The sequence below is a fragment of the Muscardinus avellanarius genome (genome assembly GCF_963383645.1).
Source record: "Muscardinus avellanarius genome assembly, chromosome: 3".
Lineage (NCBI taxonomy): Eukaryota > Metazoa > Chordata > Mammalia > Rodentia > Gliridae > Muscardinus > Muscardinus avellanarius.
Window position 1 is genome coordinate 22,406,894 of NC_137788.1, and position 17,376 is coordinate 22,424,269.

The 17,376-nt window shown below is 45.2% G+C and overlaps 1 protein-coding gene across 1 annotated transcript in view; it reads left to right on the top strand.

Annotated features, from left to right (window-relative positions):
- Positions 1-562: 562 nt before the first annotated feature.
- Positions 563-17,376, top strand: part of STX12 (syntaxin 12) — a gene marked incomplete at both ends in the record, with an annotated part of 52,009 nt that continues 35,195 nt past the window's right edge. The window contains one exon of the mRNA XM_080691174.1: positions 563-680. Within this exon, the coding sequence (XP_080547300.1) occupies positions 563-680 (118 nt within the window). The remainder of the gene's footprint in view (positions 681-17,376) is intronic.

Below are 17,376 nucleotides of genomic sequence, written 5' to 3' on the forward strand. Positions count from 1 at the left end.
TGGAGGGAAAATGAAAGTGGTTTGGGAATCGTAAAAGTGCTCACAAATACTGCCAAAGCCGTAGAGAGTGGAAGTAAAGGAACTTCGGGTTTGGGTTTGGTTAAGTATCTGAGTCTCCAGTTTGTTTACTTCTCCCATATTTGGGTCTGCATTCTCAGAACAGAACAGAACAAAATAGGATGTAAGGGCTGAGATCATCTGGTACAACTTTATGCAAATCGAAAATTCTCGCCTCCTGTCACTAAGCTTGGGAGAGGAATAACACCGCCACCCAAGCTCAGCCAATTGGAGCTCCAGCTGTATGACGTCACCGACGCCCGCCCCCCCCCCCACCCGGAGTCCCGTCTCTAAGTTACCGTCTGGCTCCAGTTCCAGCGGCGCCTGCGCACTGCGGGGCGGGGCGGACGCGTGCGCACTGCGTGTGGGCGGGGCCAGTGCGCACGCAGCCTCAGCCCTGCCCCGCCCTTTCTCTTCCCGGTTTCGCTCTCAGCCTGTGGTTCCCTTCTGACGGCTGCTTCCGGTAGCAGAGCAGTACAGGGCCAGCCGGTTCCAGCTCCTCGTTATGTCCTACGGTCCCTTAGACATGTATCGGAACCCGGGACCCTCGGGCCCCCAGCTCCGGGACTTCAACAGCATCATCCAGACATGCAGCGGCAACATCCAGCGGATCAGCCAAGCCAGTGAGCCGGGGACCCAGCTGGGGGAAGGGGTCGTCTTGGGGGGACAGGCCGGGGCGAGGCTGCCAGGACGCGGAACCCAGCCGGGGCCAGGGCCGAGGCCACTCCTGAGGCCGCCTCGGGCTTCCACTCGGGAGGAGGCGGGCTGTCTTCCCCGCGTGTGTCAGGCCCGGCCCTCGACGGTCCCGACTCAGGCGAAGCTCCAGTTTCTTCTGTGGAGTTCTGCCCCGGCGGGGGGACCCCGCGGCCGACCTGACAGCCCGTGGGTGGGAAGGAGCGTGGGTCGTCTCGAGGGCAGTGAGCGCCTTACCTTGGTGCAGCGCTCAGCCGAGTCTTTCCTGTCCTTCGCCTCCCCCCCCCCCCACCTCGCCTTCCTCTTCGGCCAGATCAGATCGGGATCGGGGTTGTTTATTGATTGAGGCTTTAGGTTTACGCTCTACTCAGCCACTGGATCCTCGAAGTCAGCAGCTTTCAATTAAGGGAAGTGGAGGGTGCATGTGTTTGGGTGGCTTAATATACAAATTCTTCCTGTAACAAATTTGGAAGTCAGGCACAATGACTGGTTTGTGAGGGGTGTGGCGACTTCTGTTTCAATAAAAAGGATTCACTGGAAACATTTCGATTTACATTATTTTCTCTTTTGTAACAATTTGTTTATATTTTTGCATTCCAAACAGATGAAGAGTGGCCCTTTTGAGTTACTCTTTTGAACAAATTTGACACACAGAGAAGCTCAGGGACTTAGTGACAACTACAGAGCAAGTAAAAGATGGTAGAGTTGCTGGTAGAATTCAGAATGGCATTGTTTTAGTCCTCACCATTAGGATCTCAGTGAGACTGTAGCTCACTGAAATACAGGCTCTTTCTTGTGCTTGAAAAATCAGCTCAGAGCCTTATAAACAGGAAGTCAGCAGCTGCAACTTTACTTGAAAAGAATGGTGAACATCAGCCTTGTTTATTATTGTGTTTTTGTGAGTTTGGCTTATTCTGTTAATAGATAGGACTAGTTGATCCTGAATTACAATTATGTTCTGTATTTTAAAGACTATCACTTTGCATGTATTTATTTTGCAGTACTGGGGAAAAAACCCAGGGGCATTCTACCTTTGAGCTACACCCTTAGCTCTGGTTTTTATACTTTATTTTGAAACAGGATTCACTAAGTTGCCGAGGACCTCACTAAATAGCTGAGGCTGGCCATGGACCTGCGATCCTCCTGTCTTAGCCTCCCAAATACTGGTATTACAAGCATGGGCCACCATGCCTGGCCACTTTGCTTTTAAATTTAAAAGTAAACCTGGGCGTGGTGGCAGAAATAGGTGATTTGGGAATGAAAAGAACATGTGACTTTTTAAGTCCAGAAAATTAATATAACTGCTGGTTAGAAGCTTTAGTACTTTGTGTTCCAATTTCCTTATATGAGGAGTGTGATACAGATTTGATCAGAAAATTATGGTTCAAGGCTCAAATTTTCTTGAGGCTAAATCTTCGTGTCTGTTTTTGAAGTAGTCTGTATTTAAATATTGGGCTGCGTAGTAAATATAGGAACTGCTACAAATTCTTTCAACAGGAAGTCTATGGAGAACATAAAATATAAAGTTGAAAGGCTTAATGCTGCAGAAAAGGTATAAATAACATTATGTAGGTATTCGGGGGGGGCACTTTTAGTTGGGAGGGGTCAGGGAAAGAATTAAGGCATTTGAGTCAGGTCTGGAGAAACAGTGGAAAGGATTTAAACCTTTGAGGATAAAGAGAATATTCCAGGAGAGAATGCCATGAACAGGGGTGGTAGTGGAAAAGCATAGGGTGTATAGAGAAAATGAGCATCGTTTGACTGGAGCGATGAACTCCAGAAAGAGGTAGAAAGTAGGGCTGGAAAGGTAAGTCGGGGCCCAGACAGGAATGACGTTAAATGCTAAAATAAGCCGGGCGTGGATTTAATTCCTTAAGAATACATAAAGTGAACTGGAAGGGAGAGAGACTGGAATCAGAGACACCAGTTAGGGATTATGAAAATGGAAAGGAAGGAGAGGTTTCCTTGGTGACGATAGAATTGGTAAGATTTAGCTGTTGATTGGGAATCACTGGAGCTAACCATTAATAAACCTAGCGGCTCCCATTTGAGAACATATTGTGTGCCAGGCAGTATGAAAAATGCTTTACATGTAGTATTTTATTCCATCTCCTAACAGTCATCAATATTATTTCCATTTTATAGATTAGGAAACATTAAAAAAGTTTAAATAACTGCAAAGCTAACAAATAGCAATACCTGAATTTGAAACCATGTCTGTTTCTTATGACTAGCAGTTTGCCTTTTTATACTTTTTTTTTGTGTGTGTGGTGTTGGGAACGGAACCCAGGGGCATTCTACCTCTGAGCTACACCCCCAGCCCTATTTTTTTATTTTTTATTTTGATACAGGGTCTCACTGAGACCTTTGCGAAGGGCCTCACTAAGTAGTGTCTGAGGCTGTCCTTGAACCGCGATCCTCCTGTCTCACCCTCCCCTTTTTATACTTTTTAATAAATATTATCGTTCTTAGCAGTAATCACTTTAAATGTACAGTGACTTGCTTTTTTACTCTTTAAAGAAAAATCAGGGGAGGGAGGATGAACACCTGAAGTTGTGGTGGTATCTTGTAATGTGCCCATCTGCCCTCCAGATTGTCAACTTCTTTGAGACAAGGGACATGACTTATTATTATTATTATTTTTTTTGCTGGGGATTAAACCTAGAGGTATTCTACCTGTGAACCTCCAACCATATACATATATATGAGTGTGTGTGTGTGTGTGTGTGTGTGTGTGTAATTTTCGTGGGTCTGAGGATAGAACCCAGGGACATTCTACTTCCGAGCTACACTCTCAGCCCTATTTTTTATTCTTTATTTTGAAAGAGGGTCTCACTAAGTTGCAGAGGGCCTCACTAAGTAGCTGAGGCTGTCTGCAAACTGTGATCCTCTGGTCTCAGCTTCCCAAATGCTGGGATTACAAGCGTGTGCCATCATGCCCAGCTTGTATTTTTTTAAATTTGCAAACAGGATCTCATTAAGTTGCTGAGGACCTCATTAAATTGCTGAGGCTGGCCTTGAACCTACAATCCTCCTATCCCAGCCTTCCTTTATTTATTCACTATGCAACAAATTTGTGTGTGTATGAGAGAGAGAGAGAGAGAGAGAGAGAGAGAGAGAGAGAGAGCGCGAGCGAGATTGAGAGAGAGAGAGAAACAAAACTCAGGGCTTCATGCATACTAGATAAACTCTACCACTGAGCTATATCCCAGCCCTTTTGTATGTGTGTTTGTAGTACTGTGATTGAACCAGGGGCATTCTACCTGTGAGCTACACCTCCAGCCCTATTTTTTTTAAATTTGAAACAGGGTCTCACTAAGTTGCAGAGGCTGATCTTGAGCCTGTTTTCCTCCTGTCTCAACCTCCCAAGGACAGGGATTACAAGCCTGCACCACCATGCATCTCCGGCCCTTTTAATTTTTTTTTTTTTTTTTTTTGCGGGTCTGGAGATGGAACCCAGGGGCAGTCAACCTCTGAGCTACAACCCCTGCCCTATTTTTTATTCTTTATTTTGAAACCGGGTCTCACTGAGTTGCAGAGGACCTCACTAAGTAGCTGAGGCTGTCCGTGAACCGCGATCCTCCTATCTCAGCCTCCCGTATGCTGAGATTACAAGCGTGCGCCACCTCGCCCAGCTCCCTTTTTAAATTTGAAACAGGGTCTTAACACGTTGCTTAGGCTTACCTTTAACTTTTGATCCTCCTGCCTCAGCCTTCTGAGTAGCTGGGAGCAATTCTTTGAACACTTGCTATATGCTTGTAGGGACAGGGAAATGAACAAGAGACCAAAAACTGATGCCCTAAAATTGAATGTCAGGTGTGTGTCTTATATGCATATGTATATGCACATGTGGATAATTTCAAGTAATGATAAGTGATTTGAAGAAATATAAAGCAGATAAGTGGCTAGGGAATGAAGAGAGGGTGGGTGTGCTATTTTAGTAAGTTGGTCAAGGAACGCCTCTGGGGGACGGGGTTTAAAGGAGAAGACACCCAGACGAAGGGAGGGAGGAGCTGTGCAAGCAGCAGGGAAAGACATTCTAGGCGGAGGGCAAGAGCAGAGACTGTCCGAAGAAGAGCGAGGACATCAGCGTGGCTACTTCAGGTAGAGCAGGAGAGCCAAGAGGAAAGGGCTGGGAGAGCAGCCAGGAATCAGGTCGTGCGGTCTTGAGGCTTCGCCATTTTTTCAGTTGATTTGAGTGCATGAGATTTTCTGTACCATTTGGGAATCTTCCTGCCTTTTGTGTACCGTACGGTTTCCTACCACATCCCGGGACCCTAGACAGTGTGACCAGAAATCCTTCCCCGGGATTGTTTGGTGAGGGACTGGGAATTTGAAATTGGTAGGATGACACTGGGTCTACCCAGTTAGCAGAATAGCGCCCACCCCCCAACCCCTCGCACGGCCAGCTTGTGCGTGAGTAATGTAAGCAGGCACAGACACTTGCACCATACAGCGTGCAAGGACCGCGACTGTAGAAATTTGAGAGAAGTTACTTTTTTCTCTTTTCTTTTTCAGTGGTACTGGGGGTGGAACCCAGGGGCTTTTCTACCTCCGAACTATACTCCCAGACCTTTTTTTAATACTTTTTTTTGGAAACAGGGTCTCACTAAGTTGCTGAGAGCCTCCCCCTAAGTAGCTGAGGCTGGCTTCGAATCAATGCGATCCTCCTGCCTCAGCCTCCCAAGCGCGGGTATTCCAAGTGTGCGCCACCACGCCCGGCTCCTTTTTTCTTTTGTTTTTAAACTGTTCAACCATAGACATGGATTTGGACGAGCTGAGCACATCGGCCTGAGGTGGGGCCGCCTCCTGCGTGGGTCCGTACTGGTCTAGCTAAGGTTGACTGCCTGGCACAAAGGGTTATCAGTATGTGTGGGGTACAGAGGAAGAATGCTTGACTCTGCTTGTGGTGGAACAAGGCTCTGGACAGGTGTTGCTCAGACAGACTTAAGACAAAGCCTAATAGCCTCAAAGTTACTCTGAGATCAAAGAGTAGCATTTTTGTTCCTTATGTGGCTGATATATTGATGTGCTTTGTTTATTGATCAAATAAGAAATAAATATTTTCTTTCCTCTCTCTCATTTTGGTACTAGGGATTGATCCCAGTAGTCTTCTACATTTGAGTTCTACCCCCAGCCTGCCTTATTTTGAAACAGGTCTCACTAAATTGCTGAGGCTGGCCTTGAACCTGCCATCCTCCTGCCTCAGCCTCTCAAGAACTGGGATTACAGGTGTGGGGCCACCATGGCCGGCTGAGGTCATTGAACTTTTAAACATTCCTCTCCTGCATCAGATCTCAACATTCCAGCTGCTTCTCTTCTCTGTGGCCTTAAACCCACGTTGGCCAGATTTTCTGCTACTTTTCACTCTTTCCTGTAGGCAGGCAGGCAGGCTATTTTTGATCTTTCTTTCTTCTTGCTCTGTGTGTGTGTGTGTGTGTTACTGGGGATAGAACCCAGGGGCATTCTACCTCTGAACTATACTCCCAGCCCTTTATATATTTTTTTTATTTTTTATTTGCAGTACTGGGGATGGAACCCAGGGGCATTTTCCCTCTGAGCTACACCCCCAGCCCTATTGTTTATTTTTTTATTTTTATTTTTTTTGCGGGTCTGGGGATGGAACCCAGGGGCATTTGACCTCTAAGCTACACCCTCTGGCCTTTTTTTTTTTTTTTTTGGTGATACTGGGGTTCCTGAAAATCCTTTTTCCTCCGGGCTACACTCCCAGACCTATTTTTATACTTTTTAAAATTTGGAAACAGGGTTTTTTAAGCCAGCATGGCTGGCTTTGAACCTGAGCGATCCTCCTGTCTCCACCTCCCAAGCGCGGGAATTATAAGCGTGCACCACCACACCCAGCTCCTATTTTTTATTCTTTATTTTGAAACAGGGTCTCACTGAGTTGCCGAGGGCCTCACTAACTAGCTGAGGCTGTCTGCGAACCACGATCCTCCAGTCTCAGCTTCCCAAATGCTGGGATTACAAGCATGTGCCACTACGCCTGGCAAAGAGTCTCAATAGGGTCTCACTGAGTTGCAAAGGGCCTCACTAAGCAGCTGAGGCTGTGTGCAAACTGAGATCTTCCTGTCTCAGCCTCCCAAGTACTGGAATTACAAGTGTGTGCCACCACACCCAGCTTTATTTTTGTTTTGAAATAGGGTCTTGCTGGGTTGCTGACAGTCGCACTGTGTTGCTGAGGCTGTCCTCAAGCCTGCAGTCCTCCAGTCTCAGCCTGCCGAGTACTAGGATTACAGGCATGTGCCACTCTATCTGGCTTTCACCAGGCTCATTCCTTCTTTCTTTAATATCTTCCCTCTCCTTACCCCACCGGCTCTCTAGTTGATACAAGTCCTTTGAGTTGTTCTTAAGTCCTTTCCTCATAACCAAGCCATCCTTTGCTTTTCAAGGATAAAGTGAGATCACAAGGATAATGAGTTTAGGGTTAACAGGTCTATGAACAAGTCCCTTCTCTACTCACACTGTTACTCTTGAACGGCTTGCTCTCCTCTTTTGCCAGTTATTCTGTCCACTTGTTTGTATTTACTGAATCCCCTCTCCAACTATAGTGTAGTAGGTAGGCAGGCTCAGGGTGATACTGTCCTGGGTTTGAATTTTCCATCTGCTTCTTACCAACTGTGTAAACACTTTGATTTACCTGTTACTCAGGTTCCTCGTTTATTAAATGGAGTTAGCCAGGCGTGGTGGCGCACACTTGTAATCCCCGCGCTTGGGAGGCTGAGATAGGAGGATCGCGCAGGTTCGAAGCCAGCCTCAGCTACTTGGTGAGGCTCTCGGCAACTTAGTGAGACCCTGTTTCCAAATAAAGTATAAAATAGGTCTGGGAGTATACCCCAGAGGCAGAAAGCCTCTGGGTTCCACCCCCAGTACCACACACACAAAGAATAAAATAAAATGGAGTTAGTGATATCTACTTTGTGTGGTTGTGAGGACAAAATGAAGTACTGTACATAAAATGCTTAAAATAGTGCCTATGGATGCTGGGAGGCGGAAAGCCGGGCGTGGTGGCACACGCTTGTCATCCCAGCATTTGGAGGCTGAGACAGGGGGATCACGGTTTGCAGACAGCCTCAGCCACTTAGTGAGGCCCTCTGCAACTCAGACCCTGTTTCAAAATAAAGAATAAAAAATAGGGCTGGGTATGTAGCTGGGAGGTAGAATGCCTCAGTTCCATTCCCAGTACCGAAAAAACAAAAACCAAAAAAACCCCAAAAAAACCACCTGGGAGGCTGAGACAGGATCTGGGTTCGTAGACAGCCTCAGCTACTTAGTGAGACCCTGTTTCCAAATAAAGTATAAAATAGGTCTAGGAGTGTAGCCCGGAGGTAGAAAAGCCCCTGGGTTCTACCCCTAGTACCACACACAAAAATAAATAAATAAATGAATAAATAAATAAAATAAATAAATAAAATAAAGAATTAAAAATAGGGCTAGGGTTGTAGCTCAGAAGGAGAATGCCCCTGAGTCTTATCCTCAGTACCAAAAGAAAAAAGAAAAAAAAATAGTGCCTACTTCTTAGTGCTTATATTAACTATGAGGTTTTTTTTTTTTTTAATGTGAATTTGCGAGACATTTTCTCTCACGGATGAGCATTTACCTATGTTCTCTATTCTTTAATTAATTTAAACCTTTTGCTCTTGTCACTCCAGGTAGAACAATCACTATTAGTTTTGTGGGGATAGAGGGACCATGCCTTGCACATTCCTCTGTAGACACTTTGCCTGGCAGGGCAGTGGATGTGTGGTTGGCATTCAGTATGTACTTAATTGATTTTATCATTGCAGAATACATTTTTCTTGGTCTCGAGTTTGGTAGTGATAGCTATTCTTTATTGAGTGCTTTTATATGCCAGACATTGGTCTAAACTTAGCTTCTTATTATCTCATTTCATCCTCAAATAAAAAAAAAATGAAGGTTCTCTTGTTATTCCTATCCCCCCTCCCCCCTTTTTTCCCCTTGTGTGTGGTACTGGGGATTGAACCCAGGGCATTCTACCTCTGGGCTACACTCCAGCTCTGTGTGTGTGTGTGTGTGTGTGTGTGTGTGTGTGTGTGTGTAGTGGTACTGGGGATTGAACCCAGGGCATTCTACCTCTGGGCTACACTCCAGCTCTGTGTGTGTGTGTGTGTGTGTGTGTGTGTGTGTGTGTGTGTGTGTGTAGTGGTACTGGGGATTGAATCCAAAGGCATTTTACCTCTGAGCTACATCCCCAGCCAAATTTTATGTTTCAAAATGAAGAGTCTCACAAGATTGCTGAGGCTGGCCTTGAACCAGCCTGTCCTTCTGTCTCAGCTTCCCAAGTATTGGGACTGCAAGCATGAGCCACCATGCCTGGCTCCTTTTTATTTTGTATTTATTTTTGAAACAGGGTCTCACTAGGTTGCCGGGACTGGTCTCAGATCTGCAGTCCTTGTACTTATCCTCAGTGCCTGGCTTGTTATTTCCATTTCTTAGGTGAGGAAACAAGGCACAGAGGAGTGTCGCCTTTGCTCAGGGCCACTCAGCTAAACGGCGGAACGGGAGTCAGACACGCAGTCTTAGCTGAGAGCCGGTGCTCCTAACCACTGCACAGTCTGTGTGGTGTGAAATGGAGGCTTATATCTTTGCTATCTAGTACTCTTTTTCAATTTAGTTTAGAGTTTTACTATTGTACAATAGAGGTTATTTTTGAATAATCAGATAAGTTTTATGGTAGCTATCTAGCAAAAGAGTGTGAGCCTAATTTTTAGAATAAAACACTGACTTGGCTTCATTGTCATAACCTACACATAGGCTATCATTTTCTTATTTGATATAAGTAATGAGATTATAGGATTTTAGACTTTTGTTTTGTTGTAATTTTTTCATTGAGTTTGATTTTTGTTTATCTTCACAGAGCTGGAAGTCCATTCCTTTTTTTCCCCCCCCCCCCAGTACTGGGGATGGAACCTAGGGGCATTCTACCTCTGAGAGACACCCTCAGCCCTAATTTTTTATTTTTTATTTTTATTTTTTTGTGGTACTGGGGTTCCTGGAAATCCTTCTACCTCTGCGCTACACTCCCAGACCTATTTTTATACTTTTTTTATTTGGAAACAGGATCTTTTAAGCCAGCGCGTACGGCTGGCTTCAAACCTGCGCGATCCTCCTGTCTTCGCCTCCCAAGCGCCGGGATTACAAGCGTGCGCCAACACACCGGGCTCTGTATTTTTGAAACAGGGTCTCCCTGAGTTGCAAGGGGCCTCACTAAGTAGCTGAGGCCGTCTGTGAACTGCGATCCTCCTGTCTCAGCCTCCCGAATGCTGGGATGACAAGAGAGCACCGCACTGGGTGGAGATGCACAATTTCATCCAAAATGTTGCAACATGCTGGGCGTGGCGGCGCACGCTTGTAATCCCCGCGCTTGGGAGGCGGAGACAGGAGGATCGCGCAGGTTCGAGGCCAGCCTCAGCTACTTAGTGAGGCTCTCAGCAACTTAGCCTGTTTCCAAATAATATATAAAAATAGGTCTGAGCCGGGCGTGGTGGCGCACGCTTGTAATCCCAGCATTTGGGAGCTGAGACCTGGAGGATCATGGTTCGCGGACAGCCTCAGCTACTTAGTGAGGCCCTCTGCAACTCAGTGAGACCCGGTTTCAAAATAAAGAATAAAAAATAGGGCAGGGGGTGTAGCTCGGAGGCCAAATGCCCCTGGGTTCCATCCCCGGACCTGCAGAAAAATAAAAAATAAATAAAATAAACTTTCCCTAATTGGAGTAGCCACCAGCTCTCTAGTTTCTTGGGCCTGCCGATCACCTTAAACCTAGTACCACAGTAAATAAATAAGTAATTTAAAAGAATAGGTCTGGAGGTAGAAGACCCCTGGGTGTTCCATCCCAGGCTCGCTCCCTCCCTCCCTCCCTCCCCCCCCTCACACACACACACACACACACACACACACACGTTACAACGTTTCAACCAAATTAAAACATTTTATTAGAAAATGTATAAAAGGAGTTTTCTCACTAACCAGTTTGACCAGAAAAGACTCTTGGAGACAACTCATTTTGATAAAAGTATTTCCAAAAAGTATTACTGTACTTTTTTATATTTTAAGTACACTCAAGTGAAAATATATGTGTAAACATTTTATTCCTTTTGTTCTTTAGGTTTATTGAAGGATATAATTCTTAGATGTAAAAACTAGGGGTCAATGATGCCGGGCGTGGTGGCGCATGCTTGTAACCCCGCGCTTGGGAGGCGGAGACAGGAGGATCGCACAGGTTCGAAATCAGCCGCGCTGGCTTAAGAGACCCTGTTTCTAAATTTAAAAAGTATAACAACAGATCTGGGAGTGTAGCCCGGAGGTAGAAGGGTTTCCAGGAATCCCAGTACCACCAAAAAAAAAAAAAAAAAAAAAAAAGTCAATGAATCACTGTTTTTGAATAAATATCTGATAAAATAGCTACAGAGGGCTATATGCAAAAGTTCTTTGGGTTCCTGTAAACTAAGACGGTACTGTACTTATGATTTGAGTTTTAGGGAATCTAATACCCGAGTCTTGCTGGAAACTTTTAGAATATCTTTTTGTGTGTATGTGTGCTATTGGGCATTCTACCTCTAAGCTACATCCTTAGCCCTATCTATTCTTTATTTTGAAACAGGGTCTCACTAAGTTGTAGAGGGCCTCACTAAGTAGCTGAGGCTGGCTGTGAACTGCAGTCCTTCTCCAGCCTCCCAAGTACTGGGATTACAAGCATGTGCCACCACACTTGGCAGGTGGAGCTTCTGGAAACCAGCTTTGGGTGGTAAAACTTGGCTGCTGCCAGGCGTGTGCTTAGTAATTGCAAGGGTGAGACAAGAGGATTGCAGGTTTGAGGCCCGTCTCTGCAACTTAGACTCTCAGCAACCTAGCGAGACCCTGCTTTTTTTTTTGGGGGGGGGTGATTACTGAGGATTGAACCCAGCGGCATTCTACTCTGAACTACACCCTCATCCCTGTTTTATTTTTATCTTGAAACAGGGTCTCACTAGGCTGATAAAAATCTCACTCCTTAGCCTGGCATCGTGGCGCACACTTTTTATCGCTTGGGAGGCTGAGACTGGAGGATCGCACAAGTTCGAAGCCAGCCTCAGCTACTTAGGCTCTCAGCAACTCAATGAGACCCTGTTTCCAAATAAAATATAAAATAGGTCTGGGAGTATAGCCCAGAGTTAGAAAGCCCCTGGATTCCATTCCTGGTACCACACACTCAAAAAAGAAAAAGCAAAACTCACTCCTTGCTGAGGCTGTCCTTGAACCTGTGATCCTCCTCTCTCAGCCTCCCAAGTACTGAGATTACAAGCATACACCACCATGTCCAGCTACAGACTCTGCTTTAAAAAAAAAAAAAAAAAAAAAAAGCTGGGCGTGGTGGCACACACTTCTATTCTCTGGGCTTGAGAGGCTGAGACAGGAGGATCATACAGGTTCGAAACCAGCCTCAGCTACTTAGTGAGGCTCTCAGCAACTTAGTGAGACCCTGTTTCCAAATAATATATAAAAATAGGTCTGGGAGTGTAGCCTGGAAGTAGAAGGCCCCTGGGTTCCACCCCTAGTACCACTAAATAAATAAATAAATAAATAAATATAAAAAGCGCTAGGGTGTATCTTGGAGGTAGAATGCCTCTGAGTTCAATCTCTAGACACACACACACACACACACACACACACACACACACATCTTGGTTGCATGACATCATTCTGGAACAAGAGCTATTTCATTTTATTGAATATTAGAATTAGGTAGTGTGGGGATACGTAGAGATTATTTAGTCTTCACGTGGTTATAAAGATTTAATGAGAACAAATAAAAGCCCCACACAAATAGGAGATTCTGTTAAATGTTAGTTAAATCTGAATATAATGTATGATTGGTTACAAGAGACCTAGCAAAAGAGACCTGGTATTGTACATCTAGTTCATGGTCAGTCTGCTTAGGTGTTGGGTCTCATGGTGCCTTCATTCACCTCTTCTGTCTTAAAGAGCACGCAGTAGCGTCAAGGGAGGAGGCTAACTCAATTAAGCAGCCATTATTTACATACCTGCTGGGTGCCTGGTACTCTGCTGGACTCAGCTGAGTATGAGGGCTGTTCTAAGTGGGAGGGAGTCCGGGAAGGGAAAGGTCTTAGCAAGGACATCAGCCTGGCTGGAGCAAAGCCATTAGGTTAGGGAGGTATCAGATAAGTAGTGCGGGGCAGAGTCAGACACCCGGAAGTTCAGGCCTGCCCTGCGTGACTACATTCTATTTCCTTTAAGAGTCAGCCCTTGGAGACAACAGAGTGTGACGCAGAGAACAGCCATTGGAACTAGCCCTGGATTTGAATTCTCATTATTACGACACTCTGCTCAAAGCCCATCAGTGACATGCCAAAATTAAAGTTCAAATACTGCTGGGTGCAGTGGCACATGCCTGTAATCCTAGTACTTGGGATTGCAGGTTTGAGGACAGCCTCAGCAACTTACTGAGACCCTCTTTCAAAATAAATAATAAAAAAGGTCTAGGAGGGTAGCTTGTAGCTTGGAGGTAGGCTGCCCCTCGGTTCAGTCCCAGTCCATTGTCTCCAAGCTCCCGTGTGATCTGTCTCCACCACTCCTTGGCCACCTCCTTGCCCCTGCTCTAGCCAGCCTGGCCCCTTGCTGGCCGCCCATCACACCGCGCACTCTTGTATGGGACTTTGTACTACTTACTTTCTTTGCCTGGACCGCTTTTCCCCTAGAGAGCGCAGAGCTGGAGCTTTAATTTTCTTTAGCTCTCTGCTCCACTGCACCTTATCAGAGAGGATTCTGCCCTGGGCAAACCGGTAACCTATCATTTCAACCCTCACCTGAATTTAGTTTTCCTTATACAACTTATCACTACCTGATGTACATTTACTATCAACCTCTGAGAATGCCGCTTTTAGAAGTCAAGTGTCTTCTTTTTTTCTTTCTTCCTTTTTTTTTTTTGTGGCATTGGGGATGGAACCCAGTGGCATTCTACCTCAGGGCTACACCCCCCAGCCCTATTTTTATTTTGAAACAGGGTCTCACTGAGTTGCAGAGGGCCTCACTAAGTAGCTGAGGCTGGCCTCAAACCGCGACCTTCCTGTCTCAGCCTCTCAAATCCTGGGATTACAAGCGTGCGCCACCACGCCCGGCAGCAAGTGTCTTCTAGGGCACAGAACAGTGTCGAGCAGGTACTCTGAGTGAATAAATGCGTGAGTTCTGTCACTTCCGGGAGCCTCAGGGAGCCCTTCTGATGCTGCAGTGTCAGGGTACTCATGCTTCCTTACAGCATTATCAGGGTCAAATACAATGACATTATCACCACCTAGCCCAGTGTCTGCTGGGTAATGAATGCTCAGTAAATGGTAATGCCCGCCCTCTTTCATTAATTGTTTTATGACTGTCAAGTTAATGGTCTACCACTTCCCAATTAAATTAGATAAGAAGGGCATTCCACATTGAGCCATGAAGAAAAAGGGTTATTTATATCTCACATAATGCCGTCTTAGCAGAAGGCAGTATAGACCTTGTGTTTTCCTCTGGGACCATTACTCTATAAGTAACCCCACTTAATAGAATAGATATATTCTGTTGAAGTCTTTTCAAAAGGCTGTTTATTTATTTGCAGTACTGGGGATTGAACCCAGGGGCATTCTACCTCTGAGTTACATCCTCAGCCCTATTTTTTATTCTTTATTTTGAAACAGGGTCTTACCAAGTTGCAGAGGGCCTCACTAAGAATCTGAGGCTGGCTACTGAACCTTCAGTCCTCCTGTCTTGGCCTCCCAAGTACTAGGTTTACAAGTGTGCATCATGCCTGCACACACACACACACACACACACACACACACACACACACACACATTTGTGTGTGTGTGTGTGTGGTACTAGGGATTGAACCCAGGAACATTCTACCTCTGAGCTACACTCCTGGCTCTGTTTTATTTTTTATTTGGAAACAGTCTTGCTAAGTTGCTGAGTACCTCAGTAAGTTGTTGAGGCTATCCTCGAACTTGAGATCCTCTTGTCTCAGCCTCCCAAGTGCTGGGATTACAGATGTTTACCACCACACCTGGAAAAAAAGCAATTTTTCAATCAAGCAAATCTTATTTATTTTATTTTTTTGGTGGTACTGGGGTTCCTGGAAACCCTTCTACCTCCGGGCTACACTCCCAGACCTTTTTTTTTTATATTTTTATTTGGAAACGGTCTCTTAAGCCAGCGCAGCTGGCTTCGAACCTGCGTGATCCTCCTGTCTCCGCCTCCCAAGCGCGGGGATTACAAGCGTGCGCCACTACGCCAGGCATCAAATCTTATATTTTTACTATAAAATTGGAGTTAGAATTTTACTAGAGAAATATGATCTCAAAATAAGATGAAATCATAGAATGAAATGCTACAGACTTACATACTTTGCACTCTTTGGAGATTTTTGCTTTGTAACACCCACACCCACAATACAGTGATTTTTGGCTTGGGAGGGCTGTGTTGTTCCGTTTCTACTTAGGAGGAAGGTCACTCAGCCATGAATTGGAAAATTTTTGTCATTGCTCTGTGTGTGTGTGTGTGTGTGTGTGTGTGTGTGTGCACATGCTTACTGGGGATTGAAACCAGGGGTGTTCTATCTCCAAGATATACCTCCAGTTCTCTTATTTTTAATTATTATCATTTTGGTACTGGGAATTCAACCCAGGGGCATTCTGCCTCTAAGATAGACTGCCCCAGCTCTATTTTATTTTGAAACAGATCTCATTAAGTAGCTGAGGCCGGCCTTGAACCTGAGGTCGTTCTGTCTCAGGTTCCTATGTACTGGAATTACAAGCATGTACCGCCACATCTGGTTTTATTTTATTTTATTAATTAATTAATTTTTTGCAGTACTGGGGATGGAACCCAGGGACATTTTACCTCCAAGCTGCATCTCCAAGCCCTATTTTTATTCCTTATTTTGAAACCAAGTTGCAGAGGGCCTTACTAAGTAGCTGAGGCTATTCGAGAACCTGGATCCTCCTGTCTCAGCCTCCCCCAAATACTGAGATCACAGGTGTGCATCACCATACCTGGCCCAGTCATTGCTTCTTATCAGAGTTATGGGTGATTAGCATGTTGGTATTATTGTAAAGTAATTTTACTTAGTAAACTTGAATTTGCTTTTTATTTTTGGTGGTAGTACTGGAAATTGAGCCCAGGGGCATTTTACCTCTGAACCACTCTCCAAGCCCTATTTTGTTTTAAAACAGAATCTCACTAAATTTCCCAGGCTGCTCTCCAATCTGCAGTCTTCTCCTGTCTCAGCCTCCCAAGTACTGGGATTATGGGTGTCACTGTATCCAACTAGTTTTTTGTTTGTTGTTGTTGTTTTTGGTGGTACTATCCTAGTAGGGGATTGAACCAGGGACATTCTACCTTTGATCTATACCTTCCTCCCCCAGCCCTATTTTACTGTGTGTTTTACTGTGTGTGTGTGTGTCGGGGGGGAACTGGGGATTGAATCCAGGGGCATTCTACCTCTGAGCTATACTCCCAACACAACTTATTTACTTTTGTGTGTGTGTGGTACTGGAGCTGGAACCCTGGGCCTTCTATCTCCAGGCTATACTCCCAGACCTAATAAAATTTCACATTTTATTTGGAAACTGTGTGTCTCACTAAATTGCAGAGTGCCTCACTAAGCTGCTAAGGCTGGCTTCAAACCTTTGTGATCTTCCTGTCTCAGCCTCCCAGGTACTGGTATTGTAAGTGTGGGCCACCACACCAGGCTCCAGTTTTATTTATTTGGAAATGGTCTCGCTAAGTTGCAGACAGGCTCTCTAACTTAAGCCGATGCTGTCCTTGAACCAGGATCCTTTGGTCTCAGCTTCCCGAATGCTGGGATTACAAGCGTGCGCCACCATGCCTGACTTTTTTTTTTTTTTTTTATTCTTTATTTAGAAACAGGATCTTACTAGGTTGTAGAGGGCCTCACTAAGTAGCTGAGGCTGGCTGCGAACCTGTGATCCTCCTGTCTCAGTCTCCCAAGTGCTGGGATTATAAGCATATGCCACCACGCACGGCGAGACCCTGTTTCAACATAAAAAGAGCTGAAGGTGTAGTTTGGAGGTAGAATGCCCCTGGGTTCAATTCTCAGTATTCCCCCCCCCCCAAATAAATTCTAATATGTTTTTAGGCTGGACATAGAAGTATTATAGAAGTGAGTAATTATATAAATGTTCATAAAATCTTCACAGATTATACAATATACATTGGTTTCCTCATTCTCCTCCTCTAAGCTAATCATTTAGCAGTCTGGTAGTTCAGAAGTTAAACTTTGATATTAATCCAGACAAGATAGGAAAGGCCCTCACACTGGAGACTGTCTTTAAGCTGGAAAAGCCATGAACCTATTGTGTTATGTTATCTCTTGAAGTTCTATTGACACTTGAAAGATAAGTATGTTTCCTCTGGGCAAAGAATACTCAGCTAAAGTATTCTGTGCCTCTGCGACTTGTACTAGAAGGCGGTGGATGCTCTTAGAAGCCAGCCAGTGTCAGGGTGACACATACCTGTTATCCCAGCGATTGCTGAGGTGGGCAGGGGGCTGAGTCAGGAAGATGGAAAGTTTGAGGCCAGCCTGGGCAACTT